This window comes from Carlito syrichta, unplaced genomic scaffold, assembly GCF_000164805.1.
Source record: "Carlito syrichta isolate Samal-C Ts95f unplaced genomic scaffold, Tarsius_syrichta-2.0.1 Scaffold137179, whole genome shotgun sequence".
Taxonomy (NCBI): domain Eukaryota; kingdom Metazoa; phylum Chordata; class Mammalia; order Primates; family Tarsiidae; genus Carlito; species Carlito syrichta.
In genome coordinates this window covers 135,828-152,831 of record NW_007081275.1, presented here as the reverse complement: position 1 = coordinate 152,831, position 17,004 = coordinate 135,828, and the positions used below count along the sequence as shown (strand labels likewise).

At 35.8% G+C, this 17,004-nt stretch overlaps 1 protein-coding gene across 3 annotated transcripts in view; it reads left to right on the top strand.

The window, feature by feature from the left end:
• The window catches only part of LOC103251211 (catenin alpha-2), a 120,015-nt gene that overhangs the window by 48,277 nt on the left and 54,734 nt on the right, over nt 1-17,004 (top strand). For all 3 annotated transcript variants that reach the window (XM_008049806.1, XM_021708445.1, XM_021708444.1), the window contains exon 6: nt 6,000-6,181. In XM_008049806.1, coding sequence (XP_008047997.1) covers nt 6,000-6,181 — 182 coding nt within the window. The remainder of the gene's footprint in view (nt 1-5,999; nt 6,182-17,004) is intronic.

Here is a 17,004-nt window from a genome sequence, read left to right as displayed (position 1 = left end):
CATGCATTCGAGACCCACCTGGGCAACTTGGCGAGACCTCATCTCTACAATAAATCAAAAATTAGCCGGGCGTGTAGCGCGCGCCTATAGTTCCAGCTACTTGGAAGGTTGAGGCGGAAGGATCACAGGAGCCCAGCAGGTCAAGGCTGCGGTGGCCGGGAGCGGCCACTGCACTCCAGTTTGGGCAACAGAGTGAGACTCCAACTCAAAAAAAAAGAAAAAGAAAAAGAAAAAGAAAAAGAAAAGTATATAAAAGGGTATAGAGCTCCCCACTTATAAATTCTTTGTAGACTCTATTTAATCCCCCCTAAAATGTTAACAATTGGAAAGGTCAGTAAACTTAGAATCTTTCAAGGTTGTGTTGGCATAATGCCAAACTAATTAAACAAGTCAATTCATCTTCAAAATTAAGTAAAGCCAGCATTTTTATGTCACTGACAAAAGGGCAAGTTTGAGTAATTCATCCAAACATTAAGCAATTCAATGTCAATTTGATTGACTGGGTGCAACTCAGTATAGATACAGCTCAGTATCCATTATGTAGTTTTCTCAAAGACCAAGACTCATCGTATCCTTATCTTGCTTTATAATCACCATCTTGTCAAAATGACATGATTGGCCCCACTTTTTACATGGAAGAGCAGAGTTCTAGTGTACTTCTGTTTCATGTTTCATATTTACATCAGACATCAAGTCAATGATGATGGGTGGAGATGAAATTCAGATGACTCTTGTCTTTATCATCTGTTATTTCTTCACACTACTAACTCTTTTTGAAAGTTTTTCTGGCATGAATCGTGAACATGGTCCAAGCTAGTAAGAACACAATACTCCTATAATCCAGTACTTGCTATTTTATCTTTGAGTTCCATCATGTGGTCTGTATGATTAATTTGCAGCAGACAGCATTACTTATTGAGTCAGCCTATTTTCGCTTGTAATTACATGATGACAAATCAGAGACATAGAATTATGGCTGTTAAGTTGTAAATAAGAGGGTGCATTGAATTGCTGAGATAATAAATGGTTGAGATTTTGACCAGCAAAGTTTGAGAAGTTGGTCAAAATTGTGATGGAAGCAAACTTTGTCTGTGACAGGGGCATTTGCTTGTCCCAGCAGCAAATTCTCCCCTGGGAGTGATATTATTCTGTGTTCTTAGTCAGAGAAATTCTTCCCCTCTGAAAACAGCAAATTAATCAAAAAGAAGGTTAAAGTTGATCTCAAATTTTGGGGGAAAAAAAAGAAAAGAAAATACAAAGCAAGATAATATAACTAAACATAACACAATTTCCCCCCAAAATGCAGTGAATTTCTCCAAGGACTTGTTTTCCGTGAACATTTTTAATAATAAAAAAGTTAAGATTTATATATGTAATGAATATAAATCTAAGACCATAAATTCAGGTGTGTGAATAAAAAAAAATTCCTTTGTATATTCCTATCTGCTGCTTGTCTGTTTGAGAGAGAATGGGAATTGGAATGGGAATGCATATGACTAGTAGTGATGTTATAAAATAAGGAGGTGATCTTACCCTTTGATTCTAGACATGACATCTTATAAACTGTTTCTCCAAAGTTGACATAGTTAATAAAGGTTAGTGACTACTATTAGGCACTTCATCTTGGTGATAGAATATATTATTTGGAGTCACACTGACCTGATTTTAAATATGAACCCAGTGAAATTGTGTGACTCTGGGGTGGCTTTCTTAATCGCTCCACGGCTCATCTGCTTGTGTATGTAAGATCGATACACAGCATCCTACCTCATAATGGTATTGGGAGATCGGCATGATAAAATATATCATAGGATTTGTTATATGGCTATGTAATAATTAAGTTGGTGATGATGCTTGTAGCTTGGGCTAATCATTCATTAGAAGTCTGGCCAAATAATTTCAACTGAAAGAGTTGGATAATTTAGGCAATCATGAGAGTTTTTACTTGAATTAATGGTACAATTACCTCAATTTTCCAATTCAGTTCACAGACTGAGACTGGTAAAAGTCAAAGGACTCACTCCTTAACTACTTCTGTTTATTATCCTGCTTTAAAGTCAAGTGAGTAGAAAGAGATGTATTTGAGTTTTAGTCCCTTTAATCATTACTTATAAACATTCTTGTACTTGAAACCTTAATGTTAGCCCTTTGCTCTATGTTTAAGAAATGAACACTTGTCAGTTTGGGGGGCCTACAGACTTCAAAAGTCATTTATCTTCTAGAGATTGGGAAAATAGTTTTATCAAAAGCTCCCTGAGGTTTAAGTTGAGGGAAAGATTCTGGGAGATTTTGAATGGTTGTTAGCTTATTTTAGTAGGTAGAGTTTATAACATTAATAACAAAAAATGGTTGGCTGTTCAAGGAGAAGGCTAGGAGGGCTTTTGGGGTAGGAAAAAGGAATTCTTGTGGATTAAAATCTCTAATACTACCCGTTTGGGACCCCAGACAAACAATCTGGCGTCGGTGCTGGGCAACTATGAAAAACATTAGAAGAAACTCTCAGACTGCCCCAGGAAATCACATCACAGACACAGGAAAGCTGGCTTGTCCCCTTTCTTCTTGGCCATGAAAATAATTTTTCTCATGTTCCCTTAGTTTGAGGGAATGAACCATTGTATGTCATGTATTTTATATTGAGCTGGCCTCTTTTTTTTTGGTTTAGTTAGAATGGCTTTAATGTGTTAACATTTCAAACTGCTGAGTTACATTGATAAGACCTAATTAAAACTTATGTGTTGAATTTTAATTTGATTAACTTGCAAATTTTGCAGTTTGTGATCTACTGTTTATAGATAATCTTTTTTTTACATTACAGTTTGAGAAAAGGTCAATTATGAATTTTTAAAGGCAACAGCATTTTAAGAATATTTAGGAATAGACTTCAACTCATTGACAGCTACATAAGCAGAAGTAAATGTAAGGACGCTTTCACCCAAGTCACACACCATTAAGTGTGTTATGCAGGTCATACAGTCCTGGAGTAAAAATAATACCTTCTTTTGCTTTGGAGGGGCCAGTTGTTCTTCAGAATTTTATCCTTAGAACATGTTTGTTAGTTCCTGCGACTTCTCTTGAATTATTTTAATGCAGTGAATGCAAAAATATATTGAAGCAGTCAATCAAAAGATATTTATTGAGCTTCTACTTTGTGTAGGATATGGAGGCCTCAATCCTAAGGAAACACATAGGGAGGTAGGGCATTAATAGGAATTAATTAGAGAGCAAAGCAGTTATTATTTGAGTGACAAATTATATAATGGAAACTCAAGTGCTATAGTTGACAGAGACATGTATACCCTTCAGTGCACAAATTAACATTTTGAGACAATGAAATGTGCATCGCTTTCCATTTGAGAATTGAATATAAAGTCTGGAAGTCTGTTGATAGTTTCAGATTCCTTTACAGAAAGTCACCTAATGAATGCTTTAAATGATGCTGGTTTAAGACCTGTGAGGTCTGAGTAAAACATGATTAGCTGTTTTGTATAAGGAGGACATGAATCTTGGCTAGGATTAGGTCATCAGGGATGTTTCGGGGGGAAAAAATGTACAAAGTCAAATCTATCTCAAATGCAATGGGACAGTTGCCTTGTTATGAATACAACATTGCAAATATGAGTTTATTATAAACTTGTTTGTGTAGGAAGCACCTTTTTAAAAAATATAGTTTTAAAAAAGTACTTTAGCAGTATTTTTCAAAATACAGTATTTCTAACATTTCAACTATAGTATTTGTACAAGTCTGTCTTTTAAAATATGGATTATAATTTTTATATACACATGCATATCCTAAGTATACATATACATACATACACATACTATATAAAGCCACACACATGCGTGCATGGAGGTTAGTAGATGTGGCTATCTATTGTTAAGAAGTAGCTGAGCACCTTTATGCAAATCAGAAAAAGATGCCTTTTCCTCTGGATGGAGGAAGCCCCAACACCAGATGAAAAGAATCATAACAGTTTTCTATTTGTACATGCATAGACTCTGGGCCCGTCCCTTTCCCTTGATGCAACTAAATAATAAGTCAGATGAGTAGCTGGAAAGGAAAACTAATGGCAGAAATGATAATACAATGCTAACCATAATTCTACACATGCTTACTTTCATTTTTTTGTGGACAAAGCACTTAACCATTTATTATTTAATTTGTTACCCACCATTACCTTCTGAGGTAATTGTTTACTATTCCTATATTATATCTGAAGATATTATCATAAACATCTGATCCATATAGCAATAAAATCTTAATCCAAGTCAGAGCCCTGCTAAGCCCAGTTTTTTTGAGCTCATGCTGATTGACATTTCTATTAGGTCTCAGCTATCTTCCCTCCACATAACTCCCTTACACTGGAAGGAATGTTATAATTTAGGAAGTACTTTTCCCATATAATTTACTTGTTCATTGCAAAAACTGTAGCTACCTCAAGTCGTGCTCTCTTTGGTCTAGTCTGTCTTCTGGAGAATATTTATATTCCAGAACCAGAAGGATAGGCTTGCTGAAGTTCTTATCCATGTGCTTCTGTCTGTGAAGCAAGTTGTGGATGGTTCTGGAAGAATGAGAGGAGGCAATAAGGTGATGTCAAGCATTTCACTCAGGGCCTGCCGCATAAATGTTGCTTAAGTAATAGTCGATTCTCATTCATGGTAAGTTATGTTCTATAAAGGCACTATGAACACTTAATTAGCAAATATTTAATCATTGCTCTAGAGGGAGATACAGGCTAGGTTCTTGAGAGCTGCTGGTCCCATTTTCTTCAATGGATCAATGCATAACTATGTTTAATAAGTGTTTCTGTTTAGATGCCTTATTTTATTGGTTTGATTAATTAGCATTGAATGCAGAATTGACAGCACTGTCACTCATGCCTGTGCTGTCTGAAGCTTATCTGACACACCTATTTTCTCCATAATGCACATCCCAACCTTCTTGTGCTTAGGGACGCTGGACAACTCTTCAGCACTATGCTTGGGAACCATTTTAAACGACAAAATCACCAACAAAGAGCACAAAAAGATATGAAAGATGGGGTACAAACTAGGTCACATCAAGAGCTGAAAAAAAAAGGCATACCATTGCCTTATTAAACCTCATCTGGGAATATGCATGTTGGGTGACTCAAATGTTTTGCTACTCTGTCCACACTCACGAATGACCACAAAATGCCACAAGTGTTGATATGGGGGTTACAAATATATTTTAGAGAGTAGGGAATTTGCAAATGAAGAATTCATGAGTAATGAGAAAGAAAACTGCTTTTCTTCCCTTTCTACATTTTCTTGCCATGCAACTATTGAGAATCAACATTTTGCTTCCTAACCTTATACTTTATTTTGTTACAGCATTTCTATCTATGTATTCAGAGGTTTTATGAAGAGCCTTGGTCATCCTACCACCATAAGACAGGTGGAGGAGGGCTGGAAGTAGGCATGTCATCCCTGAAATGCCCTGGGTAGGCGATTTTTGTTTGGCATCTATATGTGGGCATCTTCATTTACACTCATAGAATGTTTCCCCACTCCACCCTACTTGGACGCTCGGATAGTGTTTAAAATTCCTTTCCTTTCCAGCGACAGAAGGCCTTTTTTCTTTTTTTCCCTCTGCTGAACAGATTTCAGTGTTGAAAGAGGTGCATTCTTTCATCTGGTAAAAGTTTCCTGAGACCGAATATAAAAATTGTCAAGAATAGATCCTTTTGAACAAACATATGTCATCAAAGCGACAAAGAAGTTCTGTTCTTGTCAGTGCTCACGTACCTCTGGGTTTTTCTGTATTTTGCATGTATGGGAGTGGGAACGGGGACTTCAGGAAGCTTACCAGCCTGGGTTCTTGGCCTCCCTGGAATGGAGAAGACATGCTTTCCAGGATGGCAGCGTAGATCATAAGCCTTGTCAGGGTCTGGCTCTGCTGTCCACAGAAGGCAGAGGCAACATATCGTCTGTACTTCCTTTGTCATCATTACTCACGCTTTTTCTGTAAACCCACACAGGCCATCATGGCGCAACTACCACAGGAGGAAAAGGCAAAAATAGCCGAGCAGGTGGAGATATTCCACCAAGAGAAAAGCAAGCTGGATGCCGAAGTGGCCAAATGGGACGACAGCGGCAATGATATCATTGTGCTGGCCAAGCAGATGTGTATGATCATGATGGAAATGACAGACTTCACAAGGTGAGGCCCAAGGCCAGGGAGGTGATTTTCCTCATTAAATGCAGAGTGTAGCAGTAGGCACTAGCATGTGAAAGCCTGCTGTAGAATTAAAATACATCAAAGCAAGGCGGTGGTGTTATACATGAACAAGTATAAATGTATAAGTCAAAATGATCTGGACTTAATTCCTAGCAGATAGGTCTTTTTGGTCAAAGGAGAATAGATTCATTTTTGTAATTATGATTGTTTTAATTGTCTATCCTAAGGCAGTCATAAAGTCAAACCCTAGGGGATGGGTGTCTCATCTTTTTGGTCTGTGTTCTATTTTGCTATATGCTTAAATATTATACTGAAGATGAAGTGAATGGCTTGTTAATATCCTTTTGAAAAAAATATGTATCTGTGTGTGTGCGCACATGTATGCATATAATATGCTGTAATACTAGTTTGTGATCTAGTATTGATTTTAGCTCACACTTTACTCTTACATACTAAGAATCAGGTACAACAATCTACAATTCTATAGTTTTGACAGGGAAATTAAATTCTGTATAAGTTTTATTTCCCTTAACTCTGAGTTAGTGCTTTTGATAAATCAAGAGTTCGGTCAGAATTCTGTCAGGATCCTTTTCTTCACCAGAGGTCACTGCTTCTTCTGCCACTACATTTTGGTCTCTTCTTTAAAGGAAGGTGACATCTCTCATCTTCCTCCCACACAAAGGGCAAACCAAGGAAGCAAAACTCAATGGAAACATTCCTGAATTTTGAGTTAGAACATCATGTGATTTGGGGGCAAATCTCTGTTTATTTGCAAAAGAGTGAAATAAGGCTTGGCTTATCAACTTCACAGAAGAGTTTTAAAATCCAAAGAGATAATATAAATATAAATCATACTGCCAAATGCAAGTTATCATTTTACTGTAGTTTTTTTTTTTTTTTCTGGAAAACACAGACACAAAAACACAAAGATATTTTAGCAATTCAACATGGTATTTATTACTGAAACTATGTAAGCTTTATGGCAATGTCAAGATATCACCTTAAGGATGACAGTTCTTTTTAATGGTTGTTTAATGCTCCTAATAAGAAAAAGGCTAGGATTGATTATAAGTTATAATATAATATGAACATCTCTGTGTCATTCCCTCTGCCTCTGGCTAGTATGTACTAATGACATTGCTTGGCCCTTTTTCTAAATATTTTAAAATTACTTTTACTTCAGTGGAATGCCTTTAGTGTTATGAGGGAGAATTTTGAGACTTTTAAATGGCATTGTATTCATTAGAAGTTCAAATTTGTACATTTGATTTGTCTTTGTGGACTTCATAGATTTATTTCACAAAAAGCAATAGTAGGGAAAACGTCTGAGACATTATGTAAGCCTGAAATTTTCTACAAGTCAGACTATCATGGCAGCTTTCATCATTACTTCTTAAGTCCTGTGATGACTCAATTTGCTTGCTTTTGACGTTTTATTAGCACTTTATCTGATGGATATTATGCAATCCACTAATAACAGCATCACTTGAACAAATAATCTCATGAGTTTAAAGTGAATAATAAATCTGATCAATGTTGCCAGCTTAGATCAGGGCACATTTTATAATTCTCTAGATCATATATAACTGTGGTCAAGGAAGAGAGATATATTTGAGGGGTCTCGTTAGATGATGTGAAATGAGACAGATGTCTATGAGTCAAAGTATAGTTTTAACAGTGAAAAGAAGACCACGTCAATGTCCTGGGGATTTCATATCATTACTTTATGCTGATTTGGAAAATGAAATGTCTAGGATGCTACTAGTTACAGTTTTTCCCTCTGCTTGATGGGTAGCTTTATGACCCTGTGAGAGGGCAAAATCACAAGTACAATAATGAACAACTAGAGAACCAGAGAAGGATGTGAGTTGGAAAAACAACCCAGGAAGCAGGGGCATCACTCCTGCCTCTATCTGCAGAGAGCCTGTTCTTCTGCAGTGACAGCTGACTAGTGCCTTTCTTTGTGCCCTCTCGCCTAAGTTCACTATACTTGACCTTACGCACTGTTACTATTGCCCTTGCATTTTTTACTCCAAGGAGGGATAATTTTACCTCCATGACGCTAAACACTTCTGTGTACTATTTTTTCTTATTTAAAGAAAAGGATCTAGCTGATTAGGAATTGAAACTTGGCCACTCATCTTAATTCATATGTTTAAAGGGCACATGGGTGCAAAAAAAAAAAAAATCCTTGCATTTATTATCTTGTTTTGTTCTTATCACTAGCTAATTCATTAATTTGATTCGGTAATCTTAATGATATCCACTTCATTATTATTAAAATTGGAGAGGTTTTACTTCATTATTTGTGTAATAACTTCTTCATGGAGGATAAAACAGTTTATACCTCCTGTCTTTTTTCCTGCTCAGTTCTTGACTTCCATCTCATGGACAGCGACAGAAGCACCAGAGAGAAATAGCTTGTGCCTGTCTGTGTCCCAATAACAAAAGGTGTGCAGACAGCAGCAGCTCAAGTTTAATTGCATAGCAAAGAGCAAAGCTGTTTTAAAAATAAAGCTCTGAGAGAAAAGTGTTGAGGCTAAGGAAAAAAACTTTCACAGTGGAATCACTGTAAAATATTGAGTACCAGTCTCAAAAATCCTGTATTCACCCTGCCTGTACTTATCAAACTTTACATATTTCCTGCTTCAGTTCAGATGTTCAGAACCTCAGCTCAGGTTGTTTTTAACTGGTCTTTCAGTTCCAATTCTCTACTCTTTTCATCCAACAAGTTGTGTACCAAACTTTTCTTCGTTCCCCTTTTCAGGAAATAAAAAAAATCTTTGTGTTTGTTCAGGTCCTTTTTTAAAAAAAAAAAAATTTAATTTATTTTATATATTTTTATTTTTAAATTGTGGGGTACAGTTAAAGCTTAGGTATACAAATATTCATTGTTCAGGTACCCTTGTTGATGAGGTGTGCCCCCCTTTCCCCAGACAGATATTGACTACTGTTAAGCCCACCTCCTTTCCCCTCCCTGTCACCCCCCGCCCCCAGTTTCCCACCACTGTCAATCCTTTTCTTATAGTATTGCAGTAATTGTTCAAGGTCCACTTATGAGTGAGAACATGTGATCTCAGATCTTTGTTTCTGTGAGAGATCACTCAGTATTATAGACTCTGATTTCATCCAGGTTGCTGCAAAATTCATGACTTTGTTCTTTTTTATGGCTGAGCAATATACCATTGTGTATATGCACTACATTTTTAAATCCAGTCCTCTTTTGATGGACAGCATGGTTGGTTCCATGATCTTGCTATTGTGAACAATGCTGCGATAAACATACGTGTGCAGGTATCTTTTTTATAGAGTGATTTGAATTCTTCCGGGTATATTCCCAGTAGGGGGATTGCAGAGTCATATGGAAGGTTGATTTTTAGAACTTTTAGGAATCACCACACTGATTTCCACAGAGGCTATACTAGTTTATACTCCCACCAACAGTGTAGAAGTGTTCCCTTTTCACCACATCCTCTCCACCATCTGTTATTTTTTGAGTTATTGATGATGGGCATTCTGACTGGAGTTAGGTGGTATCTCAATGTAGTTTTAATTTGCATCTCCTTGATGACTAGTAACGTTGAACATTTCTTCATGTATCTGTTGGCTGCTCGTATGTTTTCTTTTGAGAAGTTTCTTTCATAGTGTAATCACTGTAAAATACTGAGTACCAGTCTCAAAAATCCTGTATTCACCCTGCCTGTACTTCTCAAACTTTACATATTTTCTGCCTCAGTTCAAATATTCAGAACCTCAGCTAAGGTTATTTTCAACTGGTCTTTCAGTTCCAATTCTCTACTCTTGTCATGCAACAATTTGTGTACCAAACTTTTCTTTGTTCCTCTTTTCAGGAAATAAAAATCTTTATATTTTGTTTGTTCTTCAAGTCTTTTTTTTTTTTTTAAAACCTTTAGGCTTCTGTCACAATTTTGTACATATTTAAAATTTGTCCTTAAGACTATAATATAAATGTTACTTCCTGGAATAGTTAACTCATGATTCTGCAGTTCCATCTAACTTCTCAGAATTCCCGATTCATTCAACTGTTCCACTGTGCTGTCTACATACTGCTTCAGCTGATTGTTGAAATGTCCCAGGCATCTTATAGAGCCCTAGTTCTGAAAAGAGGCTTCTGTAGTTTAATACATTTGCAAATACCCTTCTTACATGCTATAGCTCATTATTGGAGAGTCACATTTGATATTAACAAGTTAGATACATTGATAGGCTATAGAAAATACACCTTTTTTTTTTTTTTTGAGTTGGAGTCTCGCTCTGTCACCCAGACTGGAGTACAGTGGCACACTCATGGCCACTGCAGCCTCGACCTGCTGGGCTCAGGCGATCCTTCCTCCTCAGCCTTCCAAGTAGCTGGAACTACAGGCACGCACTACCACACCTAGCTAATTTTTTTATTTATTGTAGGGTCGAGGTCTCACCATGTTGCCCAGGCTGGTCTCAAACCCTGGGCTTAGGCAATCCTCTTGCCTCAGCCTCCCAACGTGCTGGGATTGCAAGCTTGACCCACTGTACTCAGCCAAAATTAAACCTTTTTAACTTGAATTAAGTCAGAATTTAAATTTTGAATACAGAATGAGAATGTACTGAAATATTGTTTTCCACCCTAACACTACCTTTTCACAAAAATGTGGATTAGTTGCCAAATGGAAACATGGTAGTAGTGATGTGATAGTGGTGACATGGAAATAGTTTTCCTTGCCTTCTTTTTTGGAGTGACTACTTTGCAGGAAAGACTCCAAGTATTGACCCCTACATAGAAAAAGACCAAAAGAGAGGTTGCAAGATAAGTAGAGATAATGTTATGGTTTGATGCTCTTTCTAAGAAAACTAAAAACATATTCCAGAAGGGACAATGTGATGGCTCATGTCATTAAGGACACCAGATTCCCAAAACACCTTTTAAGACTCCCCAAAATAGAGAATCTGGTCTAAGGAAAACATGAAGGGTGCAAACAATCATTTGGAAACTGGGAGATACAACCGATATGGCCGGTCTCCTTGTGAACGTTGCCTTTCACTGATAGGAAGGCTCAAACTCCTGTCTTCTGACTCTTACCTGGTGTGAGATATATATATATGCATGCCGTTGGCCATTTCTTGTTTCAATGTCCACTTTACGTCATTCAAATGACTATATCTCATTTAGACTTGTACTGTCCACCACAGTAGCAAAACAGTATTTTTTTGTGTGGTATGTATCACAAAAGTTTATGATGTCAATCATTTTCTATGTGTACCATTTTATGGCATTTGATACATTCACATTGGTATGCAACCATGACCACCATCCATCTCCAGCATGTTTTCATCTTCCTCTACAGACACGCCAGCCTCACCGAAAGCTAACTCTCCATTGCCCTCTCCCCACAGCCCCTGGAAACTCCATCTACTTTCTGTCTGTGAATTTGACTAATATAGGTATCTCATTTAAGTTGACTCATATGACATTTGTCTTTTTGAAACTGGCTTATTTTATTTAGCATGTCTTCAAGGCTCATCCAAGTTACCGCATGTATCTGAATACACTTCCTTTTTAAGGGTAAACAATATTCCATTGTATGCATGTTCTACAGTTTGTTTATTCATTCATCTCTTAATGGGTATTTAGGTTGCTTCTACCTTTTTGCTATTGTGAATAATAATAATAATATTATTTGGGTGTATAAATACCTGTTCAAGTTCTTACTTTCATTATTTTTTTTGGCAATATACAGAGGGTGTCCCCCCACATGCATACACTTTATTATGTAAAAGATGTGATGTTAAGTCAGAAATGTTCACCACAATCAGAAGTGTCTGGACTCTGATGGTAACTACTTTGAGCACCTTTTGTAATTTACAGAAGTCAAATTTGACTTGTATTCATCTTATTGAATATTACAATTTTAATACAATCTTTTTTTCTTTCTTAAAATGTGTTTACATTCTTTTGACATCCTCTGTGTACTCCAAAAAGGAATTGCAGGATTACACAGTAATTTTATTTAAAAATTTCTGAAGGCTGGGCACAGTGCCTCATACCTGTAATCCTAGCACATTGGGAGACCAAGGCGAGAGAATTGCCTGAGCCCAGGAGTTTGAGACCATGGACCACATGACAAGACCTCGTCTCTACAATAAATTAAAAAATTATTTGGGTGTGGTGGTGCTCACCTGTGGTCCCAGCTACTTGGGACACCGAGGCAGATCGCCTGAGCCCAGCAGGTCAAGGCTGTGGTAGCTGTGATCATGCCACTGCACTCCAGCCTGGGTGACAGAGTGAGACTTCAATTCAAAAAAATAAAAATGTAAATAATAAAATAAAATTTTTGAGGGATTATAACACCATTTTGCACAGCAGCTGCATAATTTTATATTCCCACTAACAATGTACACATGTTCCAAATTCTCCACATCTTTGCCGATACCTGCTATTTTCTGTTTTGTTTGTTTGTTTGTTTTGTCATTTGCTTTATAATAGCCATCTTAATGTGTGTGAAGTGGTATAGCCTGGTGGTTTAATTTGCACTTCCCTATCAGCAGCGTTAAACAACTTTTCTTAAGCTCATTGATCATTGTATATCTTCTTTGGAGAAATGTCTATTCAAGTCCTTTCTCTATTTTTTTAATTTTATTGCTTTTTGGGTCTTGAGTTGCACGTGTTCTGTTTATACTCTGTATATTAATTTCTTATCAGATAATAGTATTTAAAATATTTTCTCCCATTTTGTGAGTTTATTTTCCACTATTGGTTGATAGTGTCCTTTGATGGACAAAAGTTTTAAATGTTGAACTCCAACTTATCTAATTTTTTTTCTTTTGCTACCTATGATGCTTTTAGTGTCATATCTAAGAAATTATTTCCAAATCCAATGTCATGAAGTTTTCCCCTATGTTTTCTTCTAAGGGTTTTATAATTAGGCTCTTAAGTTTAAATCTTTGATCTATTTTGAAGTAATTTCTACATGTGGTGTCATAGAAGAGGCTGGATTTCCTTTTTGCATGTGGATATCTAGTTTTCCCAGAACTATTTATTGAAAACACTGCCATTCCCCTAAGACTTAAGTGGTTCTTAGCACCTCTGTGGAAAATTATTTGACCTTATATGTGTATTTCTGAGCTTATCTAGTCCATTGGTTTCTATTATGCCAGTATGACATTGTTTTGATTACTCTAGCTTTGCAGTAAGTTTTAAAAGCAGGAAGTGAAAAGTCTTCCATTTTGTTCTTTTTTATGATTGTTTTGGATACTTGGGTTGCCTTGAGATTTTATGTAAATTTTAAGAATGATTTGTCTATTTTGGCAAAAAAAAAAATCATTTGTTTCTGATAGGAATTGTAGTGAATCTGTAGATCTCTTTGGATAGGACTGATATATTAATAATATTAAGTCTTCCAATCCATGGACATGGGATGACTTTCAATTTATTTGTGTCATCTTTCATTTCCTTCAGCAAAATTTTGTAATTTTCAGTATACATGTCCTCTGCCGCCTTGGCTAAGTTTATTCCTAAACATTTTATCCTGTTTGATACTATTATAAATAAAGTTATTTTCTTAATTTTCTTTTAGGATTATTTACTATTAGTGTCAAGAAACACAACTTTGTGTGTGTGTGTGTATATGTATGTGTGTATGTGTATGTGTGTCCTGCAACTTTCCTGAATTCATTTTTCAGTTTTAACAGGTTTTTGTTTTATCTTTTGTTTGCTTTTTGTAGAATCTTAAGGATTTTCCACATATAAAATGGTACCATTCACACACAGAGATAATTTTTACATCTTCCTTTCCAGTTTGAATGCCTTTTATTTCTTTCTCCTTAATTGCTTTGGCCGGGACTTCCAGCACTACAGTGAGTAGAATCAGTAAGAGTGGACATCTTTGTCTTGATTCAGATCTTAGAGGAAAAGCTTTCAGTCATTCACTGAATATGATGCTAGCTGTGGCTTTAAAATTTTTAATTAACATGAAATATAATTGGAAAATAGTCAGTGTCTTTTAAAACTAAGATGTACCATAGGATCTGACAAATTTGGTTTAGACATTTATCCAGAGAAATAGAAACTTATATTCTTCCAAAAACCTGTACATAAATTTTATGTTAGGAATACTTGTAATAACCTAAAACTTGAAACTATCCAAATGTTCTTCACTGGGTAAATGGTTAAACAAACAGTGGGACATCTATACCATGGGTTACTTACCGGCAATAAAAATACATGTAACACTTGGATAAACCTTAAGAAAATTATGCTGAGTGAATTTAAAATAAAAAGAAAAGAAACAAAAGAAAAACATTTGTCTCAAAAGATTGCATTCTGTATGATTCAATTTAGATAGCATTCATACAATAACAAAATTATAGGATTGGAGACGAGATTAGTAGTTACCAGAGTGTGGGGTAGGCTCGGTATAAAGAGTATGTGAGAAACTTGTGGTGATAGTTCAGTTCCGTGTCTCAGTTGTGGTAGTAGTTATAGGAAGCTATACTTGTGATAAAATTTCATACAACTTATACAAGTGCATATGCTGGTGAAGTAGGAATAATCTCTGTGGATGTGACCAATATCAATTTTCTGGTTTTTCTATTGCGCTATATGTAATATAAACACTGGGGGAGACTGGGCAAATGGTACACAGCATATTCCTATACCAATCTTTGCAACTTCTTGGGACTCTGTATTTTATTTTATTTTATTTTATTTTTAATTTTAAAGATGTGAGGTACAATTCAAGGTTAACTATACAAATGTTCATTATGCAGGTACCACTGCTGATGAAGTGTGCCCCCCCTTCCCTGGCAGATTCCCACTACTGCCAATTTCACCGCCCCTGGCAGTTTCTGCTACTGCCAATCCTTTTCTTATAGTATTATAATTGTTCAAGTTCTGCTTATGAGTGAGAACATGTGATACTCAGTTCGTTGTTTCTGTGAAAGATCACTCTAAGTCCATCCAGGTTGTTGAGTTCACATTTTTGTCCTTCTTTATGGCTGAGTAATATTCTATCATGTATATGTAGCACATTCTTTAAATTCAGTCCTCTTTTGATGGGCAGCACAGTTGGTTCCATGTTCTTGTTATTGTGAACAGTGCTGCGGTAAGCATGAGTGCAGGTATCTTTCTCATAGAATGATTTGAATTCTTCCAGGTATATTCCCAGTAGGAGGATTGCAGGGTCATATAGAAGGTCAGTTTTTAGATCTTTTAGGAATCACCACACTGTTTTCCACAGAGGCTGTACTAGTTTACACTCCCACCAACAGTGTAGAAGTGTTCCCTTTTTGCCACATCCTCTCCAGCATCTGCTGTTTTTGTTATTGGTGATGGCCATCCTGACTGGAGTTAGGTGGCATCTCAGTGTGGTTTTAATTTGCATTTCTTTGATGACTAGTGAGGCTGAACATTTTTTCATGTATTGGGTGCTCGTGCATCTTCTTTTGAGAAGTTTCTATTAATCTCCTTTGACCACTTTGTAATGGGGCTGTTTGCTTTTTTCTTTTCAGCACATTTGAGTTCCTTGTAGATTCTAGATGTTAGTCCTTTGTCAGACATGTAGTTGGCAAATATTTTTTCCCAGTCTGTGGGCTGTCTCCCTGCTCTTTTGATGGTTTCTTTGACTTTGCAGAAGCTTGTCAGTTTGATGAGGTCCCACTTGTCTATCTTTTGTCTTAAAGAAACACTTTTTAGATCTGTATTTTAAAATGAAAACTTAAAAGAAGAAAAAAATTTTTAAATTTTTAAAAATTATAATTAAATTCAATTCCTCAGTTGTGCTCACCACATTTTTAAGTGCTCTATTGTAATGGGTAGATAGTGGCTGCATATTAGATAGTGCAGGATTATAAAACACGTCCACCATTACAAAATTTCAGTTGGATAGCATTTCTGTAGACACCCTGATATCTGAAGGAGTTTTAGAATTCACTTCCAACCTATGCCATAACATTGGGTCTTGAGATTTTCTGGGCCTTGAAACTTTCTTGAAAGGGTGTTGCATTATGCTTATGAGGTATTCAGGATTTTCTATATATTTCAAAAATTTTCTTAATTCATTCTCATTAGGTAATGCAGATATGCATGGCTCTAACTATACTTTAGTAATTTAAATTTTTGTGAATTATTCAGACCATTCTATTTGGCAGTTGAGGATTTTTCTTATGTTCTTTTTCTGGGTTACTATGTTTTCAGTGTTTATATTTTATAGTAATGCATTGACTTCTGTAGAATTTAAAATAAGAGAATAAAATTATTGAGGAACGGATGAACTTTTTAACCACCAAATTGGTGACTGTTACAGAAAAAAAAGAGTATGATTCCTATCTATCCCCATTTACTGCTATTGGATTTAATATCTAAATGCAAAAAAGGAAACATTAAAATTTTAGAATAAAATGGTTATATATTTTTAATGACCTTGGGCTAAGGAAGAGTTGCTTAAAAAACATGTGAAAAGCACAAACTCTAGTAGAAATGATTGATATATTTGACCACAGTACAATTACAATTTATACAAATTATTTTTAAAAACCATAGTTAAAATATATGACAAAACTGGAAGGAGTAATTTACAGCATAAATAACAAAAGATCAGGATCCAAAATACCTGAAGAGCTTAGATAAGTAATATACTTAAAAAGTCTGTAGAAAAATGTACAAAAGACTTAAATAGACAACTCAGAAAAGGATATTTGAACAATTAATAATGATCAATAAATGATTACAAGAGACTCAATCTCTTGTAGTCTCTGTCATCACAGAAACGAAAATTAAATTGTTTCACTTTTATCAGATGAACAAGAAGAAG